Below are 22,535 nucleotides of genomic sequence, written 5' to 3'. Positions count from 1 at the left end.
TATTACTATGATTAAATACTGATTAAATATCACCAATAGATTTTTTAAATCTAAGTATCACTTGCAGATTTTTTAAAAGGTAAAAAAATATTTTGCTTTAGAAATCATCTGTTTATTGGCAATAACTGACAAAACGTGCACAATTATTACCAGATACTCAAAAGGAGTCAAAGTAGTAGTAAAGTTTTAAATATCTTAATAAACTCCAAATACATGTATTATGAAATTTCATGGTCAGATAGTCCTCAAAGACTGAACTGATCAAACAATCAAGTTATGACATCCTACACTTCTCTTTGAAGCTCACCCTCATCTCCTGGGTTTTCTTCATTGTGTTTTCCAGTTCTTTTTTTCCCTTCTTCTGGTTCATCATCTGAAGATCCATCCTCATCAGAGGAAAGATTGGCTTTAATTTCTTCTAAAAGCATCTTCTTGGCAATTCTTGAGTAAAAAGACAGTAAAAAAAACTATATATTTGGTGGTGAAGTGTAACAAATTTTTAAAAAACTTCTATCAAAATAGAAATAAATGTGCAAAAAGATTTTATACTGTCAATAAAAGACTACCAAAACCATGTTTTAACCTAAGCTACCAACCAAAACTTTTGAAAATGCTCTTAGCACTGATTTTTTTTCCAATTCTAAATACTTCTGCAATTTATTTCAAAATCTGAGGGACATTTCTACTATTTTGACCAATTGCAATTTCATGCTGCATAATCTTCCAATCCTTATTTGCTCTGCTGCCATCATCCAACAACTACAATATCAGATAGGCCCACATAATAAATCAACTTATTCAGACAAGTGGCATTCCAAGACAAAACTCCACATGAGAAGACTATTCAAAGCAAAACATATTCTTAGAAAATCAAGGTTGAGGCACTTTCTTATCAAACAGTGCCTCAAACTAGTGAATAATATTTCTGGCACTTAAATTTCAATTTAATTCATAAATTCTGTAAATGAAACGAAAGCATATACCATATACTAAGTATTGAAGCAATCAGAAATCCCTAATAATATTCAAACTAGGGCAGATAAGAGAAGGGACATGAGTGCTATTAATTATACACATGGTAAAAGAACACAAAATACCATAAATGAATCTTCACTTTCCAAAAAAGTAAACAGTGCAGTAGCCTCAATCATACCAAAATTTCTCAAGATGTTCCTCAAAGACCAATTTGTTAATGGAAAAATCAACTACTAAAAGCATGAGAAGATACTTCTTTAATGCCATCTTATGTTAAAATAAAATATAATCCTAATAAATTTCCATGTTTACGCTAAAGGAAAACATCTGAAAATGTAAAATAAAAGCAATCACGCAGCTTTTGTATAAGAGGAGGTGTTTTGCACCTGGAGTGTCTTTGTGATATAAATTTATAAATCACAGTAACAAAGGAATACCTTATAGAAAGGTTCAAAACGAAGGCAGCATGATTCTCAGTTTTCCATGAACTAATACTAACTCTTATGGGATAAACATCCACTCTGCAATCAAGATTAACTTTCTAGCTCAGTCAAAAACTTACAGCTGGAATTATGGAACTTCTGTTATTTTTGGATTTGAAACCCTTCTTTAGATTTCTTAACATACACTCACATTTCAATCAAGATTCACTCAATGGTAGAAGATGTTAATGCCTTGGTAATTTTATTTGAAAGGCAGACTGTTCAATACTAGTTTTATACAAAGATATATAGGCAAAGGCACCAAAACAGACTGAAGCAAAATAGGTGATCACTTCATTAATACTTATATTTAAGCCTTTTGGTGCTTCCTTCCCTAAACAGACAGATTAGAAATATTTAGACAACACAGAGAGTTACCAAGTGCTAAAGGAAACCACAGATGAGTTTGCTTTTTTGAGGGTTTTTTATCTGATTTGTGTTTCAATAAAGTGAAGATTAGATCACTCCAATTTAAATCCTACTGGAGTTGAGCTATAAAGTGTTGTTATTACATTTCTAGATCAGTGGTTTGCTGACTTGGATTGTACACAGTAAACTTTTTTAAGTGGAGAATAATATAGGATTGTCAACTTCTCATTTTGCCAAGAATAAAAATTTAAAGCCAAAACTGTTTATTTTCACCATTTTATAAAATAGACTATTTCAACACACCCTCCACAAATTAGGAAACAGTTTCAGAATGAAGGGTGGTTCTTTAAATTTAATAAAAGTATCTGCCTAGAAAAACTCTCTAAAATCATCTTTAATACACACTACATTTGTCATTTCCCATGGACAAGGAGAAACTTTCTTGAACCAATTTGGGTAAAACCACTGTTTTGGAATGTGTGTGTGTGTGTGTATACACACACACACACATAAATGTAAAGTGCTGAATAATAGATTGCAAATAGAAAAACATAGTTCACTTGCAGTTACAAGATCTTATATAACCATTTAGGTAGTACAATATAACCAATAAAAACACAAGTACTAATTTAGTTACACTAAAGGTTACTTCAATCACCTGATTTCAGTTTGTATTTACAAGTTCAAAAAAAGTCTAAAATTCTGTGTTATCTGTAAAGACTTGGTTAATTTTAAGAAACCATAAAATTTGTCTTCTTTCAAACTCTAGACTCCTAAGAATATGTCTACTAAATGGAAGGTCATAATATGTAAACCTACCTAACTCATACTCAAGTTCTAGACTGTCATGAAAAAACTGAGAAATATGATACACATGAGAAAATAAGATACAATTTTATATCAACTGTGAAATTACATAATAAATCATGGAAAATTATACGAGATCCATACACTGAAAAATTACATGATTTATCAATCAACAACCTTCATTAAGAACATAATATATAGAACAATCACAATCACTTTAGAAGTAGGAAAAAAATTACAAAATTCAGAGAATGGTCATTTTTCTCCAAACTGAAAAGTTACATACAGAGTGATGGAGATTCCCTTAGCTTTACCTCCCTAAGATGGTTTAGATTTACCCTCTAACACCTTTTGACCAATGGAAAACCTAATGTATAGCCATGTATATTAAGCCCTAAAAAGAATAAAGTTAAATCATTTTGCATGACTGATGGCTCAAGTCCACTATGTCAAAGACACACTGTATCATAAACCTAGCCTACCACATAACCTACACCTCAAAGTTAGAACTTAATTTGAAGGACCTAAGGGCTGAGGCTGACCTTCAACCTGAGTAGTCAGCAAACATGTTGAGGTGAGATGTGTCCCATCTACAAAGCCTGCTGTGAGATGCTTTAAGGGAAACTCCACTACCTTAACTCTTGAGTCACGGGCCACAGAGACTTCAAGGACATCATCACTCGAGAACCAGCTGAGGCTGGCAAAGCATCATTTTGGAGGCCTCGGCTGGACCCGTGCTGGTATGCATGTGATGGATGTATAGTCATGATCCCTAGTTGATTTCTGTTTGCTCTGAAGTTTCCTTTCTTGAGGCTTTCCAGGACGTTTCTGAGAAAATCATCCAGGCAACAAGGTACTGCCCCCCTGGAATCTCAATGCTCAATATTACATCTTGGGGCAGGTGTAGCATCCAAAGCAGTCACGACTCTATCAGAAGCATTAGAGACACAGGCTGTGCCACTCTGTGGCAGAAAACCTGGGCAGAGCTGGAAGTAATGGAGCCACTCCTCCATTTTCCTGAAAGGGAGGGAAGGGAGAGGGGGAGAAAGCAAAACAATATGGGAGGAAGGGTAAAAACCCACAAAAAAACAATGATCGGAAATGGTGCATGAGAGAATAATAGAACCCCAAAACCCAAACAAGCTAAGGCATCTAAAGCACATAATATCAAGATAATGTCTTATTACCCCTTACACCTTCATCTACTAAAAGGAAGCAAAAATAAAATAAGGAATCAGCCCAACAATACAAAGACAAACACCCAAGCAGGAAAAAGAGAGGGGGGGGGAGGAGAGAGAGAGAAAGCCAAGAAAGCCTTTAGTTATTCTGATCCTATCTAGAAAGGAAATGCATAATGTTCCTTGTGTAAGCACTCAAACAGGGAAAGAAAGTAAACTACCTCTTGCTGGTACATAAATCAATAATTCAAAACATTAAATTTCTAAAATAGGAGCAATCAAGAGAGGGATCTGTTGCACCATGGAGGTTTTAGAGAAACAGCCATTACAAAAGCAACACAAAATTTTACAGCTAGAAAAAGGGACCTTAGAGTCCCAATACTGTCATTTTACAGATGAGGAAACAGGCTTAGCAAGGGAAAATGTTGTGGCCAAAGAAACAAAGCTAGTTAGTGGCAAAGCGAGAAGTAGCACCTAAGACCCTGAATCCCAATATTCTCTAATTTTACTATGCCAGTGCTATAGTCTCTACTCATTCACTATTACTATGCTTATGAGTACTTGGTGAATCTACTATAGTCACATTCTTAAAGATAACTGTATTTTATTGATTTCCAAATATGCATTTAGAAATGGAAGAATTGAAGCTTCAATTTTTAAAAATTTTTTTAAGAAGTTACATCTTTAGTCCAGTATGCTCCATCTCTAAAATGCACTTGACAGGCCATCTCAGATATATCCCTATAATCTACTGTTTTATCTTTTAGGAGGTTCTGAAAACAGGTTTGAAGAAAATTGCTAAATAAAAAATACAATTTTAGAAGGCCAAAAACTATGGTGCATCCATGCACAAAGATGACAAATTTTTTTAAAAAATTGCTTACATTTTGTGTACAATACTACAATAGAGTTAGTTTAAACAGAGAATTCTTTTTCTTTTAAACAGAGAATCCGGAATAATATTATAGGTTTAAATGCATACCCTTTAGAGACACAAAACAAGTATCTATGTATATGCTAGGCTAAAATATCATACCATATTCAAAATGTTGATATGTAAAACAACTCAAATGACTACAGCCAAAGAATATTAAAAACTTTTTGTGAAAACAAGATGGTGAACCCATATTCTTCTAATAAAGTGTGAGGCATTAACAAATGTTATATACTTCAGGGTTAGGAATAAAAACAAGTATTTCAAACTGGTTGACGGACACTAAGGAGGGCCTGTGATGTAATGAGCACTGGGTATTTATTATATAAGACTGAAGAATCACAGGCCTGTACCTCTGAAACCAATAATACATTATATGTTAACTAAATGAATTTAAATTTAAAAAATGTTTTAAAAAAACCTAAAAATATTTCATAGAATTACTATTTAATTCCTCATCTTCAAAATCTGTATTAGTATTTTTTTAACTCCTTAGTTCAAAAGTAGTATTCTTGATATGAACCTTCTATAAAAAATGACTAAGGCATTATGATCTGTACCCAAAAATGGTGGAGTTTATGAGATAATGATGATGTAAGTGAATAATCAAAAAGCTAAACAATGGTTTGAAACACTTGTTAGTCATATGTCCTACAATGTCTGCAGTTAATGAAAAACAGCACTGTTTTCTTTTTAGTGAGGGTACCAGGAAAATTAGATCAAGTAACTTTTTTAAAAAAATCTTAGAAGTAGAAATAAGGCTGTATGAAATACCCACAGTTTATTAACAATTTATATATAAGCTATAATGTTTAAATAAACTCAAATTACAAAATGTGCATTCCCTGATTTTATACAAAATCCAAAGCAGTTTTAGAGGAAATTTTAACAAGAAAAATTTTATTAACATTGATATAAATTTAGAAAATTTGATCATACTAAAGAACTAGTTTAATATTTTCTTATACTTGAAAGATAAAAACAGGATTGACTCATTTTTATTTATAAACTTCAAGGCTAAAGACGAAGGAGACATATTAAGTCAGAAAAATGAATCATTTTTTGCTAACACTAGAAAATACAAACTCCCTTTACGGGGGTGGGGGGGCTATTTTCCATTCTCTAAAAGTCCCAATATCACCAAAGAACAGAGAACAGGAAAGGAAGGCTAGATATAATGTTTAAACCTTAAGCAGAGAGATCACCACTACTGATCATATTTATTTCCTTGCTGAAAATTCTAGCAAAAGAAAGAGATCTTATGGCAACTGCAACCAGTTTAGTTATCTACAAATGGATCCTATATACAGACTAGACACCTATATATATACTTAAATGACTTACAATACTTACCTGCACTATAAAAACAAAGTAAACTGAAAAAGAGTTACCTTAAAATTGCCAGGAATTAAAAACCCTTGCTCAAAGATAAAAACAAGTAAAATGCTTCAGGTTTTTCAAAACAATAAAGGAGAACCAAAGCAATTTTGGTAACCAAACAGGACCACCATGGAAAAAAAAAAAACAAACATTTCACAGAGAAAAAATTATTCCAGATTTAGCAAATTCGTATAAAGAATAAAGACAGGTGTAGAAGATGAACATTCTGAAAAGTGCTTAAAATGGAAACCAAATGAAAAGTCTTGCTGAAGGGACGTGAGATATACTCAACCCATTAAACATTGCTGAAATCAGGTAAACAATCATTAAATATCTTCATTAGCATGAACAACATCGAGGAACAATTAATTACTTCTGAAAATATGCTGAATTAATAGTACAGAACCTTCATCAACAGAATACCCCCACCAAGCTAGTAGGGAAAAAACAATCATTTGTATATTTACCAGTTGAAAAGTAAAGTATTACCAAATAACAAAATAATTGGAAATTTTTAAGGCTACAGTGTAGTCCCACTATAATTAAGTAGAACTTCTATTAACAATGGGCAATTCTTTTAAGCAATCTCCACATCAAATTTTGCTTCTATGTAATAAGTATTTAGCCCCACTGAGAAAGAAATTATGAGAAAACTATGGAGTATTATTAGACCCAATTAAGCATTCTTCAAATATAAGGTAAATATTTGCATGTGTGTTCCAGGGGAGAGTATCCATATAAAAAAATCTCAGCTTTTAGTCAAAACTGGAATAAAGAAAGAATACTTAGAAAAAATCTATAAATAAAGAACATACTGAAAAGAATTCTTTTTCGGAGAGAATGGACTCCTCACTGATTTAGTAATGCAACCTCTAAAGACAAGCCTGGTTTAATGATCCTCAACACTAACACTGTTAAACTTGAACAAACTAACATCTTACCACTCAGGCTAATACACAGTGTAGGTATTCAAATATAGGATATTAGAAAATGTTTGGTCAAAATATCCCTTTTACAGAATCATACTGTATTTTCAATGCCAGATAACTGTAGAAATGCAACCATAATAAAAAAATTACATAAATAAATATTTTTTCAATGAAAGAACCAATTTAAAACACAATAGGTATCTGAAAGGCAACATTAACATAATGGCAAATTCAAACAGCTGACTTTAAAATTACATGTGTAATTTAAATAACCTGACAAACTATTTCATATTATTCTCCCTTTCAAAAAGTACATTAAGTCTAAGCTAGAAAATTCTAAGTAAATTCCCAATTATACAAAATTCAAACTATAAAGTTAGTCTATTTACATTTTTTTCTAAAAAGTTCAACCAAAAAAAGTTAAACTGTCAACCTATATTTTTTCACTGTTTATTAAATAAATGCAATTAAACAGAAATTAATTTATAAGTTAGACCACTCTATCTCACAATAGCATACATTTACTTTCAAATATGAATGATGCTACATAACAGTATGCTAAAATACCAAATTTATATATTCACACATACTAAACTATTTAGGACATGGCTAAGTTTTTTAAATGACCTCAAAAACTATTATAGCTTTAAAAACAGAAAAGACAGAAACAGTAGTGAAATCCACTGTAAAACTTTCCCATAAATATATATAAGTACATATGTTTAGGGAATTATAAAGTATTTACTTCCTCAATATCAGAAATATCAAAACTTCTTTGGCTACAAACTACCCTCCATACCTTGATTTTAACAAATTCTTTCAACTTTCATGAAAAGATGCATTATAATTAAAATTAAATGCTTGAACAAGAAAAAAGTTTTATAGAAATTTATTGCATCCAAATACTTAAGCATTGGCATTAATACACTATTTACCTCTCCATAAACGTCAACACTGAAAATGTATTAACAACATTGCTAAAAAGTTAAAGCATAAGAAAGGTATACACAATTTATACACAATTACACAATTGTGTACAAATTTACACAGAATTACAATACGCTATGTACTAAAATACAACCTACTCAAAAATGTGAAATTGGTAAATATAACTCCAAGACTTAATCATGATCCGCAAATAAATTTTTAAAAGTTGCTTAGTGCGTATTCAAATATGCTCAAATACATTATCTATGCTAAAATAGTTCCAGAAGGTATTTGTATGCCCATCGTGGGTATTAGATACCTCTTTGGTATGTTGAAAATGAAACAAGTTATTAATGATATATTTTATAAAGGCACATTGAAATAAGTATAAAGAAAAACATGTTCAAGATAAAATTCTTCTCAAAAGTACTGAACAGGGTTGTATTTTGTAATCACAAATACAAGATGGAATTAAATAGACTTTCCAATAAAATACTTGCCAGTTACAGAGAGATATAATCAAGCAACTTAAAAGATGAAAATGATATTCATATTTTGACAAGTTCTAACGCAAATATAAAATTATCATACCTCAATGACACTCTCATTTGGTGGCTAAATATGAGATTAAGGTTCATCACGTATATAGTTAAATTAGAATATAGCATGTATTAAACATTATTAGCCTTTTAATAACATTTGAGTCCTCATGGCTTACAGGAAAACAAATTAGTAGTCTAAATAAATAAAAAGGAATTAAAGCATTTTAAAAGAGATTTTTTTAAATACTTTCATAATCGTGCTATGATCATGTACTATAAAAATTGCTGATGAATAAAATGTATGCCTTTACCAATCTTCTGGACCCCACCCCATCTCATAAAATAATGGATACATATATTTCTTAATAAAAAAACATAAGTAGGTAAGCAGCATCTGAATCACTGTGCCCATGATTAATCTCTATTTAAAAGTACAAAATAAAATTGTTCATTTACCTTAATAAAAACATTCTCCTATTAGAAGAATGCTGATATTAGAAACAGAAAACCCTATCAGCATCAACAAGATATAGAAAACAGAGCTAGAATAACAGCCGGCCCACAGCATTTACTAACTCAAAGTTAATTTCCCACAAAATTATGACACAAAAATTACATGCATATTTTCATGTTTTCTTAATATTGTAACTTACTAGTAGAATAAATGGATGGTTAATATAGTGTTCTTTAGTAAAACCATCAAGTCTATCATTGATAATCGGTGTTGGAAGTAATTAGGGAAAATTTCATCCAACCCTTTCATTTTAGGAATCAGAAAATTTTGGCAGAGTAGTTAAGTCACTTGCGCACAATCACACAGACAGCTAAAGAAGTTTTACAACTAGAAATCAGATATTCTTATCCCCATTATTCTAAAATTCCACCTACTACACCACACGATCTTGTTTAAGATTATGAGTGTGGGATATACTATATTTCAGGAAGGGTTTAAAAGATAGGTAAAAAAAAAAATTAGGGTTATATTCTTTAATACATTTTCATTATTCTTCATTGTTAGGATATGGGTGTGTCTTTGTATTTTTTTCTTCTCCCAGCCATCCCTTAGGTTAAGTGAATCTGTAAAGGCTACACTGTTTACTTCTAACCTACTGTTTAAGTCTTATTAAAGTTAATACTATCATACTATCTATTTTATTTGAAAAATGGTTAAAATCCAAATCAGTCTGGACACCTTGTAAATTGATACTTATTTTGAAAAGAATTTCTTAATCTTACATATCAGAGCAATCTCCTTTTCTTCACTTTGAATGGGTCTTAATAAATAGGACCACATTAGATGGCAATTAAAAACAATAATCAGATATTGAGGAGAGAAATGTCTGTTGTCACCAATTTATTGATATGATTTATCTTCATCAATAAAATAATCTGAAATTAAAATATTCTCAAAAAATTATCACAGTTTACATGGGAACGTAAAATTGACAGTGCTGTATTTATAACACACCCTATGCTAGGTGTGTTAATATTTATATTTACTTTCTCTTAAGGTTTCTGAGTTTTAGCCCATTTTCTGGCCTTTCTTTCAAACTTGCAGGAAGACTGTGAGCGAGTCTTTCTAAGGCAGGCACTCCTGGTTTTTACAACCGGCTTGCGGTTCCGTTGCTGCTGTTTGTGCCCACGCCTAGGGTGTGTTATAATCTTTTTTAAGTCCTTACAGATGGAATCATACCTATTCTCAGGATCATTGTCGTCATCATCATCATCCACTGTGACAGGCACTGATTTAGATAAGGCTTCATCTCCTTGAGGGGAAAAAAGTGTACTTAAAATTAGCTTTAAATTATCTATATAAGTAAAATCATGTAAAATAAAACTGAAAGCCAAAAACATCAAAACAATTAGTGGGTTCTAAACTGTACTCTGGATCCAAAACATGAGTAAAAAAAATGTATAGGGAAAGCACAATGGGGAATTTATGAAGTGCCAGCAGTACAACAATAGTTGGATTTTATATATTTCAAAGTTCCTTCCCAGAATACAACAGTTTTAAAGCTAATCCTTCCTAGTAACAAGTCTTTATCAATTTGGCATCACAGTACCAAAACTTTCTTGCTGAAATAAGCTTTGTAGTGATCCATTTTAAGTTTAAAGTTAACAGATGTCTAATTTATTCTGTTTTAAACTGAAGAATAGCAAAATTGCTATTAATATTTTGGTAGTAGCAAGTAAAATAATACTTAAATCTGTATTGTAGTCATGATCAGAATTACCAAGAGATATATTCAAGTATAGTAAAACTGATTTCCTTATAAAAAGCTACACTGCTATCCTTTGATTAAAAATCTAAAGAGGTTAGGATTTGTGCACTTCACTGTATGTAAATTTTACCTCAAAAACAAACTTATGTATTAACCTCTAATTAATACTATATAGGCTGAAGTAATTAGGGAGTAGTATGCTGATGTTTACCATTTATTTTGAAATGCAAAGATTTCAAGGGCATTACATTGAGTGAAAAAAGCCAATCTCTAAAGGTTACACACCTCATGATTCCAACCCAAAATAACAAAATTAGAGATGAAAATGAAATTAACACTTGCCAGGGGTTAAGAATGGGGATAAGCAGGGGAATGTGTATAAGGGGTAGCACAAGGGACCCTTGTGGTAATGGAATAGTTCAGTATCTTGGTTGTAGTAGTGGTTATACAAAGCTACACATGTGATAACAATTGCATAGAACTATACTTACATACACATACACTCACAAATCAGTGCATGAAAAACTAGTGAAACTGCAATAAATCTTCAGTTTCCTGGTTTTGATATTGTATTATAGTTATACAAGATGTCACCACTGGGGGAAACTGAATTAAGGGTATTGTTCAAGACCTCCCTGTATGATTTTTGTTTTTTATTTTTTTTGCAATATCCTGTGAATTTATAATTAATTCAAAATGAACAATTAAAAAGGGAAAAAAATTAGGTACACTGATGGATAAACAGAAGGATATATAAACAGGTATGTGATAAAGCAAACACAGTACAATGTTAATGACAGAAACTTTCCTGTATATTTAAAACTGCTTTGAGGGCACCTGGGTTGCTCAATCAGTTAAGTGTCTGACTCGATTTCGGCTCAGGTCATGATCTCAGAGTCATGAGATCAGGCTCTGTGCTGAGCACGGAACCTCCTTGAGATTCTCTCTCTTCTCCCTCCCCCTCCCCCAGCTCAAGCGCTCTCTCCTTCTCTAAATAAATGAATCTTAAAAAAAAAATAAAATAAAATTGCTTTATAATAAAATATAGGGAGAAAATGAAGGAAAAAAATTCATAAAGAACACAGATAACTATAGGTTCAAGATAGAAATATGTTAAATAAAAAAAAATAAAATAAAAAAAAAGAAATATGCTAAATACAGAAAGGCAAAAACAAATCTTAGAATATCCTACCAAACTCACAATAAATACCTCAAGCAGACCAATCTTCAAATGAAATATTACTAGAATACTACTGTCATTCCTCTATTAAACTTTTCAAAATCTGACACATCCTTCAAAGTTGAGTTCAAATGTTACCTGTTCTTCTAAGTCTTCCTCTAATATTTAGATTAAATGGCCCACTTGCTATTTATTATGCAGCCCCATTTTAGTTTTATATGTTTCTTCTGGTATTTTTTTAAATAATGACTTATCTATGTCTATCTTGTTCACTGGACTGCAATCTCCTAGGACCACGTTCTTCATTTTAGTTGCTCATGCCATTCCCAAATCCAAATTTTTCTAGTAAACTATTGTACCTCATAATAGGATACCCAACTATGGCTGAATAAACTGGAATTATCTAAATATATGGGAGCAGGGGAGCCTTTTTAAAAGTTCAAAAATAATGTTCCCTTAATTAAGTTGGACACATTAAGAAAATATACTATGTTTCTATATGCATACAAATTATTAAGGAATGCCACTTATCGGGACGCCTGGGTGGCTCAGTCAGTTAAGCGTCTGCCTTCGGCTCAGGTCATGATTGCAGGGTCCTGGGATCGAGTTCCGCGTCAGGCTCCCTTGCTCAGCTAGGAGCCTGTTTCTCCCTCTGCCTGCCACCCCCACTGCTTGTGTGCTCTCTCTCTGACAAATAAATAAAATCTTCAAAAAAATAAAAGGAATGCCATTTATCATTGGCTCACACCCAAACTTATCTTGAAACAGTACTTTTTATAGTGCTTATTTTCAACACCCTTCATAATCTTTTCTGCTTAAGCATTTTTACAAAGGCCAATTTTTAGATGTGTTAATTCCCAAGCAAAATTATCTTCTTTTTTTCATCTAAAGTAATCAGTTCCAAGAAATATCCAGGGTAAAGAAAATCCAAACAACATGGCTTATTCCACTAAATAGTTGAGAGACTGGCATCTGCAGAAAAGCTCAATTCTCAAGGCTTCTGTGGATACATACATGAAAAAAGGATCACCTCCTAATCAGCACGATGATCCTTCAGAACAAAGTTATATGGAACACAATGATCAAAATGGAACACAGTGATCTAGACCAGTGCTCAGGTAAGGAATTATTGGGAAATGCACCCTACAAATATTTGCCATACGTTGCCATCTCTTCTTAAGATTCAATAGCCTACAATTTGCCAATGAGAATACTCCATGTAACTACTCACGATTTATTATTCTTATACTCTAATCCTTAATAAGAGTTTTCCCAACTAACCTGATAACAAAACACTGAATACAAACAATCTCTTACACTACCATACAGTTGAGCCTTGAACAACATGGCTTTGAACTGCACAGCTCCACTTATACATGGATTTTTTTTTTTTACACTATAATTACTTTCTCTTCCTTATGATTTTCTTGTTATTTCCTTTTCTCTAGCTTATACTTTACTGTAAGAATATAGTATATAGTATATAAAATATACAAAATATGTGTTAATCAACTATTTATGTCATTTGTAAGGCTTCCAGTCAAGAGTAGGCTATTAAGAATTAAGTATTTGAGGGGCGCCTCGGTGGCTCAGGTGTTAAGCGTCTGTCTCTGGCTCAGGTCATGATCCCAGGGTCCTGGGATGGAGTCCCGCATCAGGCTCCCTGCTCAGCGGCAAGCCTGCTTCTCCCTCTCCCACTTCCCCCCTGCTTGTGTTCCCTCTCTCGCTGTCTCTCTCTGTCAAATAAATAAATAAAATCTTTTAAAAAAAAAAGAAGTATTTGAGAAGTCAAAAGCTAAACATGGGTTTTTGACTGAACAGGGGGTGAGTATCCCCACCCCCTTCATTCTTCAAAGGTCAACCGAAATTCTGAAATCAAGGCTCTCAAAACTAAGTTTTACAAGCTGTTGCCAAAGTTCATTTGGCTGCAAAACCTAATCTAAACTGGTTATTCCTTTAAGTATGAATGTTCACACGTTTTGTGCAGAAATACTAATTTGTTTAATTATGGGAGTGTTGCCTCACATGTGATTGGGGCTATTACATAATATATGCTAACTAATCGATATTATCTTTCTAAAAGTCAAAAAGTTGGAAATTCTGAAACACTGAGGCCAACAATTTTGCGGACAGTAGTTAAAAGCCATACAAGCATCTGATACAGCAACGCATTAAACTGAATATGCCATGAAAATCACACTTGGTTTTCAAAACAACTCATCAGATAAGCACTCCATACAAGGAATGTAAAGTTTTATTAAAAGGCAATATTCAGGGATGCCTGGGTGACTCAGTTGGTTAAGTGTCTGCCTTCAGCTCAGGTCATGATCCCAGGATCCTGGGATGGAGCTCTGTGCCCGGCTCCCTGCTCAGCAGGGAGTCTGCTTCTCTTTTTCCCTCTGCCCCCTCCCCCCGATTCTCTCTCTCTCAAATAAAATCTTTTAAAAAAATAAAAAAATAAAAATAAATAAAAATCTTAAAAAACAATTCAAGTTAATTGCACAAAATCTAATTGGGATAAATGGAAACTCCTAACCTAAGGACTGAAAGAAAAAATTTAAACATTCTGCCTGTGCTGGGAACACATTTATACCTAAAATCTCTTTTATAAAAATTTAAAAATAAAGTTCAGGTGGATTTCTGGTGAAGATGGCAGAGCAGGAGGATCCCAGGCTCACCTCATCCTATGGTCACATCTACATAACAGCCACATCAGCGCAAATAAAAAAGAAAATGACCTGAAGACGGGCAAAACAGACTTTCCACAGCTAAATGTACAGATGAGGCCACAATAAAGAGGGTAGAAAGGGCGAAGAGGCAGTGTGAGCCAAAGTGACCTGTGGATCTGTCAGAAGAAAGGAAGGATGCCACGGGTGCATACAGGGAAAAAGAGCAGACCCTAAGCTATGCACCCCAGGCATGGTAGACCCACACACCAGGAAGACAAATCTCAATAACATTTGGCTCTGAAAACCAGAGGGACCTAACTTCCCAAGAACTTACAACTTCTGGGGCTTCACACATTACATTTTAAAAATCAGCAGGCTCAACTCTGGAAGAACCAGGGAACAAGAGGAAATTGAGTCCCCATCCTTAAGAGACAACACAACAAACAACCCCACTGAGATACAGCATACAAAGAGCAGTTTGAAAAGGGCCTGGGGTATATGAGAAGGTGGTTTCTTTATTAACCTCAGAGCATGTGCTGGAAGGGCAGAGATCATTGGGAGACTTCTGCAAGACCAAAAAGCTGGCAGGTGTCATTTCCCTCCCCATTCCTGCAGGAACCAGCACGGCACCAACACTCTCCACATACCTTGCTAAAAGCATGTCCCACCCCACTATGTCTTCTGTAGACTTGCCCCCTCCACACCAGCCTGGACTCTGGAAAGTTTTCTCAGGTGGCTGCCAGATACCTTCCACAAGTGGCATTGACCTTGCTGGCACCACACATACCCTGCCCCCACGTTCTTCTACAGACAGCTCCCACCAACATACCCTTGGCAGGAGACCATCCAAAGAAGTGACACAAATCTGGCAGTGTGCTTACAGCCCCAAGAGTGGCCAGCACCACTCCAAAATGACTCTGCCCTGGAGCAGAGGGAACAATAAGCATACACATGAGTCCACATGTGGCCCCAGCGCAGGTTGAGGGCAGACATCCAGTCTAATGGCAGGCTCAGGCTACCAACAAAAACTTCTCAGGAGACAACATGGGGAGAACACCCTGCAGTTCCAAGCTCCCGCATTTCTGATAAATGGCTGGTGTGACTCAACTCAAGCCCAAGGCAAGCACCAGACTGACCCATAACAACACAGGGACCAAACCCTGCCCACAAGAGGCAAACAGAGCCATTGCAGATGACTGGAATGAAGGCAAATGAGGCTCAGCCATAAAACTAGGGTACAACAACACACACAGGAGACATTCTGAAGTGTCAGGTTCTGGTGAACAAGGGACACGGCACTGTAGGGCACTACAGGACCTGTTCTTCATAAGACCACTACTTACAAAAGCACGTGGCTAACATGTAGAAAAAGACACAGAGAATTGGACAAAATGAGGAGAAAAAGGAATATGTCCCAAATGAAAGAACATGACAAAATCACAGCAAGAGAGCTAAACAAAACAGAGATAAGTAATATGCCTAAGGGAGAATTTAAAGTAATGGTCATAAAGATACTCACTGGAATCGAGAAAAGAGTGGAGAACCTCACTGAGATACTCAACAAAGAGGTAGAAAACATAAACAAGAACCAATCAGAGATGAAGGACTCAATAACTAAAATTGAATACACACTAGAGGGAATAAATAGTAGAATAGAGGAAGTAGAAGAATGGACCAGTGACCTACAAGACAGAGTAATGGAAAGCAATCAAGGTGAACAGAAGGGAGAAAGAAAATAATAAAAAATGAAAATAGACTTAGGGAACTCAGTAACACAATCATGCATGGTAACAGGCACATTATAAGGACCCCAAAAAGACATGAGAAAGAAAAAGGGGCAGAAAATTTACTTGAAGAAATAATAGCTCAAAACTTCCCAAATCTGGGGAGGGAAACATACATCCAGATTCAGGAGGCACAATAAAATCAACCCAAGAAGGTCCACACCAAGACACATAGTAATTAAAATAGGAAAATGTAGTGATAAAGAGGGAATTTTAAAAGGAACAGGAAAAAGGAAAACAGATACATGCAAGGGAAACTCCATAAAGATAGGAGCAGATTTTTCAGAAGAAACTTTGCAGGCCAGAAGAGACTGGCATGATATATTCAAAGTGCTGAAGGAAAACAAAACTGCAACCAAGAATACTCTCTCTACCAAGACAATCATTCAGAATAGAAAGAAAGAGTTTCCCAAACAAATAAAGTTAAAGGAATTCGTCACAACTAACCCAGCCATACAAGAAATATTAAAGGGGGGGCGCCTGGGTGGCTCAGTCGGTTAAGCGGCTGCCTTTGGCTCAGGTCATGATCCCAGAGTCCTGGGATCGAGCCCCGCCCCGCATCCCTGCTTGGTGGAGAGCCTGCTTCTCCCTATCCCTCTGTATGCCACTCTGCCTACTTGTGCTATCTCTGTTAAATAAATAAATAAAAATCTTAAAAAAAAAGAAATATTAAAGGGGATTCTCTGAGTGTAAAGGTAAGACCATAATTAGGAGTAAAGAAAAGTAGGTAGCACTAAAGCAATAAAATTAAGTATATCAATAAAAATCAGTTAAGGGATTCACAAAATAAAAGGAAATAAAGTAGGACACCATATATCTAAAACATTGGGGAGAGGGGCAAAAATTTAGTACATTCAAACTTAACCAACCATTAACTTAATATAGACTGCTACATGCAGAAGATGTTTTATATAAAACTAATGACAACCACAAATCAAAAACTGATAATGCAAAAAAGTAAAGAGAAAGGAATGCAAGCATATCACTAATAAAGCCAGCAACGAGAGAAGAGAGCAAGAGAAGAAAGGAACAGAGAAAAACTACAAAAACAAACATAAAACAAGTAGCAAAATGGCAATACATGCCTACCAATAATTACTCTGAATGTAAATGCACTAAATGATCCAATCAAAAAACATGGAGTGAACAGATAAGAAAGCAAAACCAATCTATATGAACAACAAGAAACTCACTTCTGACATAAAGACATAAAGTGAAGGGATTGAAAAACATGTATCATGCAAACAGATGTAAAAAGAAAGACAGGTAGCAATACATGTAATGGAAAAAAAACAGACTTTAAAAAGACTGTAACAAGAGACAAAGAAGGATACCATATAACCATAAAGAGTACAACCTAAAAAGAAGGTATAACAACCATAAATGTTTAAGAACCCAACACCAGAGCACCCAAAAACATAAAACAGCTAATAACAAAGTAATCAACAGTAACATAATAATAGCAGAGGACTTTTAACTCCCTGCTTACATCATTCAAACAGAAATCAACATGAAAACAGTAGCTTTGAAGGACATATTGGACCAGATGGATCTAACAGATATATTCAGAACATTCCATCCTAAAAAAGAACATAATTCTTTGCATGTGCACACGGAATATTCTCCAGACTAGATCACATGTGAGGTCACGAAACAAACTTTTAACAAATTCAAGAAGATCAAAGTCATACCATGCATCTTTTCCAACCACAATGCTATGAAACTAGTAATCAGCCACAAGAAAAAATCTGGAAGAACACAAATACGTGGAGGTTAAATACACACTACTAAACAATGAATGTGTCAATCAAGATATCAAAGAGATAATCAAAAAATGCAAGGAGACAAATGAAAACGAAACACAAGGCTCCAAAATCTTTGGCATGCAGCAAAAGCTACTCTAAGAGGGAAATTTATAACACTACAGGCCTACCTTAAGAAGAGAAAACCCAGAAACAACATAACCTTACACCTAAACAAGCTACAAAAAGAAGAACAAATGAAACCCAAAACCTGTGGGAGAAAAAAATAATAAAGTTCAGAGCATAAATAAACAAAATACAAACTAAAAAAAAAAACAAAAACAAAAAAACAATGGATCAATGAAACCAGAAACTGGTTCTTTGAAAAAATCAACAAAACTGATAAACCTTCATCCAGACACATCAAAAAAATGAGAGAGGACTCAAACAAAATCAAAAATGAAAGAGGAGAAATAACAGGGGACACCATAGAAATAAAAAGGGTTGTAAGAGAAGATTATGAAAAATTATATGCTAACAAATTGAACAAAACAGAACAAATGGATAAATTTCTAGAAACATTTAACCTCCCAAAACTCCATTGCAAAGAAATTTAACATTTGAATTGGTTGACTGCCAAAAGTGAAATTAAATCAGTAATCAAAAAACTCCTGAACCACATGCCTTCACAGGTGAATTCTACTAAATATTTTAAGAAGTTAATACCCAATTCTTCTCAAATTATTCAAAAAAATGGAAGACAAATGAAAGCTTCCAAATTCATTCTACGAGGCATTACCCTGATACAAAAACCAGATAAAGACATCCCTAAAAAAGAGAACTACAGGCCAGTATCTCTGAAAAACATAGATGCAAAAATCCTCCATAAAATACTAGCAAACAGAATCCAACAATACATTTAAAAAAATCATTCACAGGCGCCTGGATGGCTCAGTCGTTAAGCGTCTGCCTTCGGCTCAGGTCATGATCCCCGGGTCCTGGGATCGAGCCCCACATCGGGCTCCCTGCTCCACAGGAAGCCTGCTTCTCCCTCTCCCCCTCCCCCTGCTTGTGTTCCCTCTCTCACTGTGTCTCTCTCTGTCAAATAAATAAAATCTTTTAAAAAAAATCATTCACATGATCAGGTAGGATTTATTCCTGGGCTGCAAGGGTGGTTCAATATTTGCAAATCAACCAATGTGATACCTCATAACAATAAGAGAAAGGATAATAAACATATGATCATTTCAACAGATATAAAAAAAGCATGTGACAAAGTATAAAATCCATTCATGATCAAAACTCTCAAAGTAGGTTTAGAAGGAACATACCACAACACGATAATGGCCATTTACGAAAAATGCACAGCTAACGTCATACTCCATGTTCACCATGGAGTTCACTGAGAGCTTTTCCCCTAACATCAGAAATAAGACAAGGATGTCCACTCAAACCACTTTTATTCAACATAGTACTGGAAGTCCTAACCACAGCCATCAGAAAACAAAAACAAATAAAAGGCATCCAAATTGGTAAGGAAGAACTAAAACTTTATGGCATGATACCATATATAGAAAACCCTAAAGACTCCACCAAAAAACTACTAGGACAGATGAATTCAGTAAGGTCACATGATACAAAATCAATGTACAGAAAACCACTGCATCTCTATACACTAATAATGATGTACAAATGCCACTAATAATGAATTACAAATTAAGAAAACTGTCCCACTGACAATTGTACCAAAAATAATAAAATACCTAGGAATAAAGTTAACCAAGAACATGAAAGAACTGTACTTTGAAAACAATAAAACACTGATGAAAGAAACTGAGGATGACACAAATGGAAAGATATTCCATGCTCATGGACTGGGAGAACAAATACTGTTAAAACATCCCTACTACGCAGAGCAATCAACAGATTTAATGAAATCCCTATCAAAATACCAACAGCATTTTTCACAGACCTGGAACAAATAATCTTAACATTTGTATGGAACCACTAAACACTCTGAAAGCCAAAGCAATCTCAAAAAAGAAGAGCAAAACTTGAAGTATCACAATCCCAGATTTCAAGATACACTACGAAGCTATAGTAATGAAAACAGTATGGTACTGGCACAATTAACAGACACACAGATCAACAGAACAGGATAGAAAGCCCAGAATTAAATTCAACATTATATGGTCAATCAATTTCCAACAAAATTAATTTTTCAACAGAGGCAAGAATATGCAATAGGAAAAAGACAGTCTCTTCAACAAATGGTGTTGAGAAAACTGGACAGCAACATGCAAAAGAATGAAACTGGACCACTTTCTTATACCATATACAAAAATAAACTCAAAATGGATTAAAGACCTAAATGTGAAACCTGAAACCATAAAAATCCTAGGAGAGAGCATAGGCAGTAATTTCTATGACATCTACCATAGCAACATTTTTATAGATACATCTTCTGAGGCAAGGGAAACAAAAGCAAAAATAAACTATTGGGACTACATCAAAATAAAATGCTTCTGCACAGCAAAGGAAACAATCAACAAAACTAAAAGACAACCTATAGAATGGGAAAAGATTCTTGCAAACAATATATCCAATAAAGGGTTAGTATCCAAAATATATAAAGAACTTATACAACTCAACACCAAAAAACTCCAGAAATAATCCAATTAAAAATGGGCAAAAGACATAAACAGGCATTATTCCAAAGAAGACATAAGGCTGGCCAACAGACACATGAAAAGACGCTCAACATCACTCATCATCAGGGAAATGCAAATCAAAACCACAATGAGATACCACCTCACACCTGTCAGAATGGCTAAAATCAAAACTCAAGAAACAACAGGTGTTGGTAAGGATGTAGGGAAAAAGGAATCTGTTGGTGAAAATGCAAACTGGTACAGCCACTGTGGAACACACAGTACGAACATTCCTCAAAAATTAAAAAGAAAATTACTATATGATCCAGTAATTCCACTAGTATATATCCAAAGAAGAGAAAAACACTAATTTATGAAGATATAAGCACCCCTCTAAAGTTTATCGCAGCATTATTTACAATAGCCAAATTATAGAAGCAACTCAAGTGTCCAACAATAGATGGATAAAGATGTGGTGTATACACACACACACACACACACACACACACACACACACACACACACAGTGGAATATTACTCAGCCATAAAAAAAGAATGAAATCTTACTGTTTGCAACAACATGGGTGGATCATGAGAGTATAATGCTAAATAAAATAAGTCAAAATAAATGAACAAAGAAAAAAGACAAACATAAAATAACAGACTCTTAACTATAGGGAACAAACTGATGGTTACCAAAGGGGAAGGAGGGGATGGGTGAAATAGGTGAAGGGGGTTAAGAGTACACTTATTGTGATGAGCACTGAGTAATGTATAGTTGCTGAGCCACTATACTGTACACCTGAAACTAATATAACACTGTATGTTACACATACTGGAATTTAAAGGAATAAAATAAATAAATAAATATATAAGCAAGCAAGCTGGAGTTGGATATAAATAAATTTTTAGAATGAATGAATGAATGAATATATGAATGAGTAAGTTTAACATGTCCCTGGTTAACTGACAGGTTTACTAACTTAAAAAAGACAATGCAAGTGACATATGCACATGTATTATACAACTGGTTTTTAAGAACTACAACAGTGATAAAAATTATTTTTATAACTCTTTTGGGGGGCATCATTGACCCACTAATTGTCCTAGTTCTCTATCTCCTCAGGGTAAGGTAATTCATCTACTTTTTGGATTTTTCTTTTATTTTGTTATTATTATAGACAGAAACATCTGTTCATGTGATTAGAAAAAATTGACAAGCATCAGCAGTGGGTTTAATGATGTAAATTTAAAGTTTTCAGAGAATTTCACTGGACACAAAGTTAATCTGTCCAATTTAAAAAGTCATATGCAGGGATGCCTGGCTGGCTCAGTTGGAAGAACATGCAACTCTTGATCTTGGGGTTGTGAGTTCGAGCCCCACACTGATTACATAAAAAGTCATATGCATGGCAAGGCAGTTTAAACTCCCACACACTATGTTATACTAGCACCAAGCACACATCTCCATTACGTGAATATATACCTACTGAACTACTGGCACAGGTCTTATTTTCCTTCATAAACTACGGTTTATTACTCCAGAAAAAGCACTAAACATTGGTAAAGAAATTCTGTTATCTATCCAACAAACCTGGTATATCTGATACAGAATACTAACGATAGTGAAACACCTTCCAATGATGGCATAAAAATAAATGAAGGCTTTTTAGTAAATCTTTAAATTTTGAAGAGCCTTTTCCTAAACAGTAACCTTGCATTTGATTGGCTTCAGGGAAAATTAAACAATGTAGTTATTCAAGA

At 34.2% G+C, this 22,535-nt stretch overlaps 1 protein-coding gene across 4 annotated transcripts in view; it reads right to left on the bottom strand.

The window, feature by feature from the left end:
- ATRX (ATRX chromatin remodeler) overlaps positions 1-22,535 on the bottom strand; it is a 269,137-nt gene that overhangs the window by 159,133 nt on the left and 87,469 nt on the right. For all 4 annotated transcript variants that reach the window (XM_081808623.1, XM_081808624.1, XM_081808625.1 and 1 more), the window contains 2 exons: positions 10,217-10,289; positions 308-441 (listed from right to left, as the gene is read on the bottom strand). In XM_081808623.1, the coding sequence (XP_081664749.1) occupies positions 308-441; positions 10,217-10,289 (207 nt within the window). The remainder of the gene's footprint in view (positions 1-307; positions 442-10,216; positions 10,290-22,535) is intronic.

The sequence above is a fragment of the Leptonychotes weddellii genome, chromosome X, assembly GCF_054177405.1.
Source record: "Leptonychotes weddellii isolate Sample4059 chromosome X, ASM5417740v2, whole genome shotgun sequence".
In the NCBI taxonomy this organism is placed as follows: Eukaryota; Metazoa; Chordata; class Mammalia; order Carnivora; family Phocidae; genus Leptonychotes; species Leptonychotes weddellii.
The sequence above is the reverse complement of the archived record's forward strand: the minus strand, read 5'-3'. Positions and strand labels throughout refer to the sequence as shown.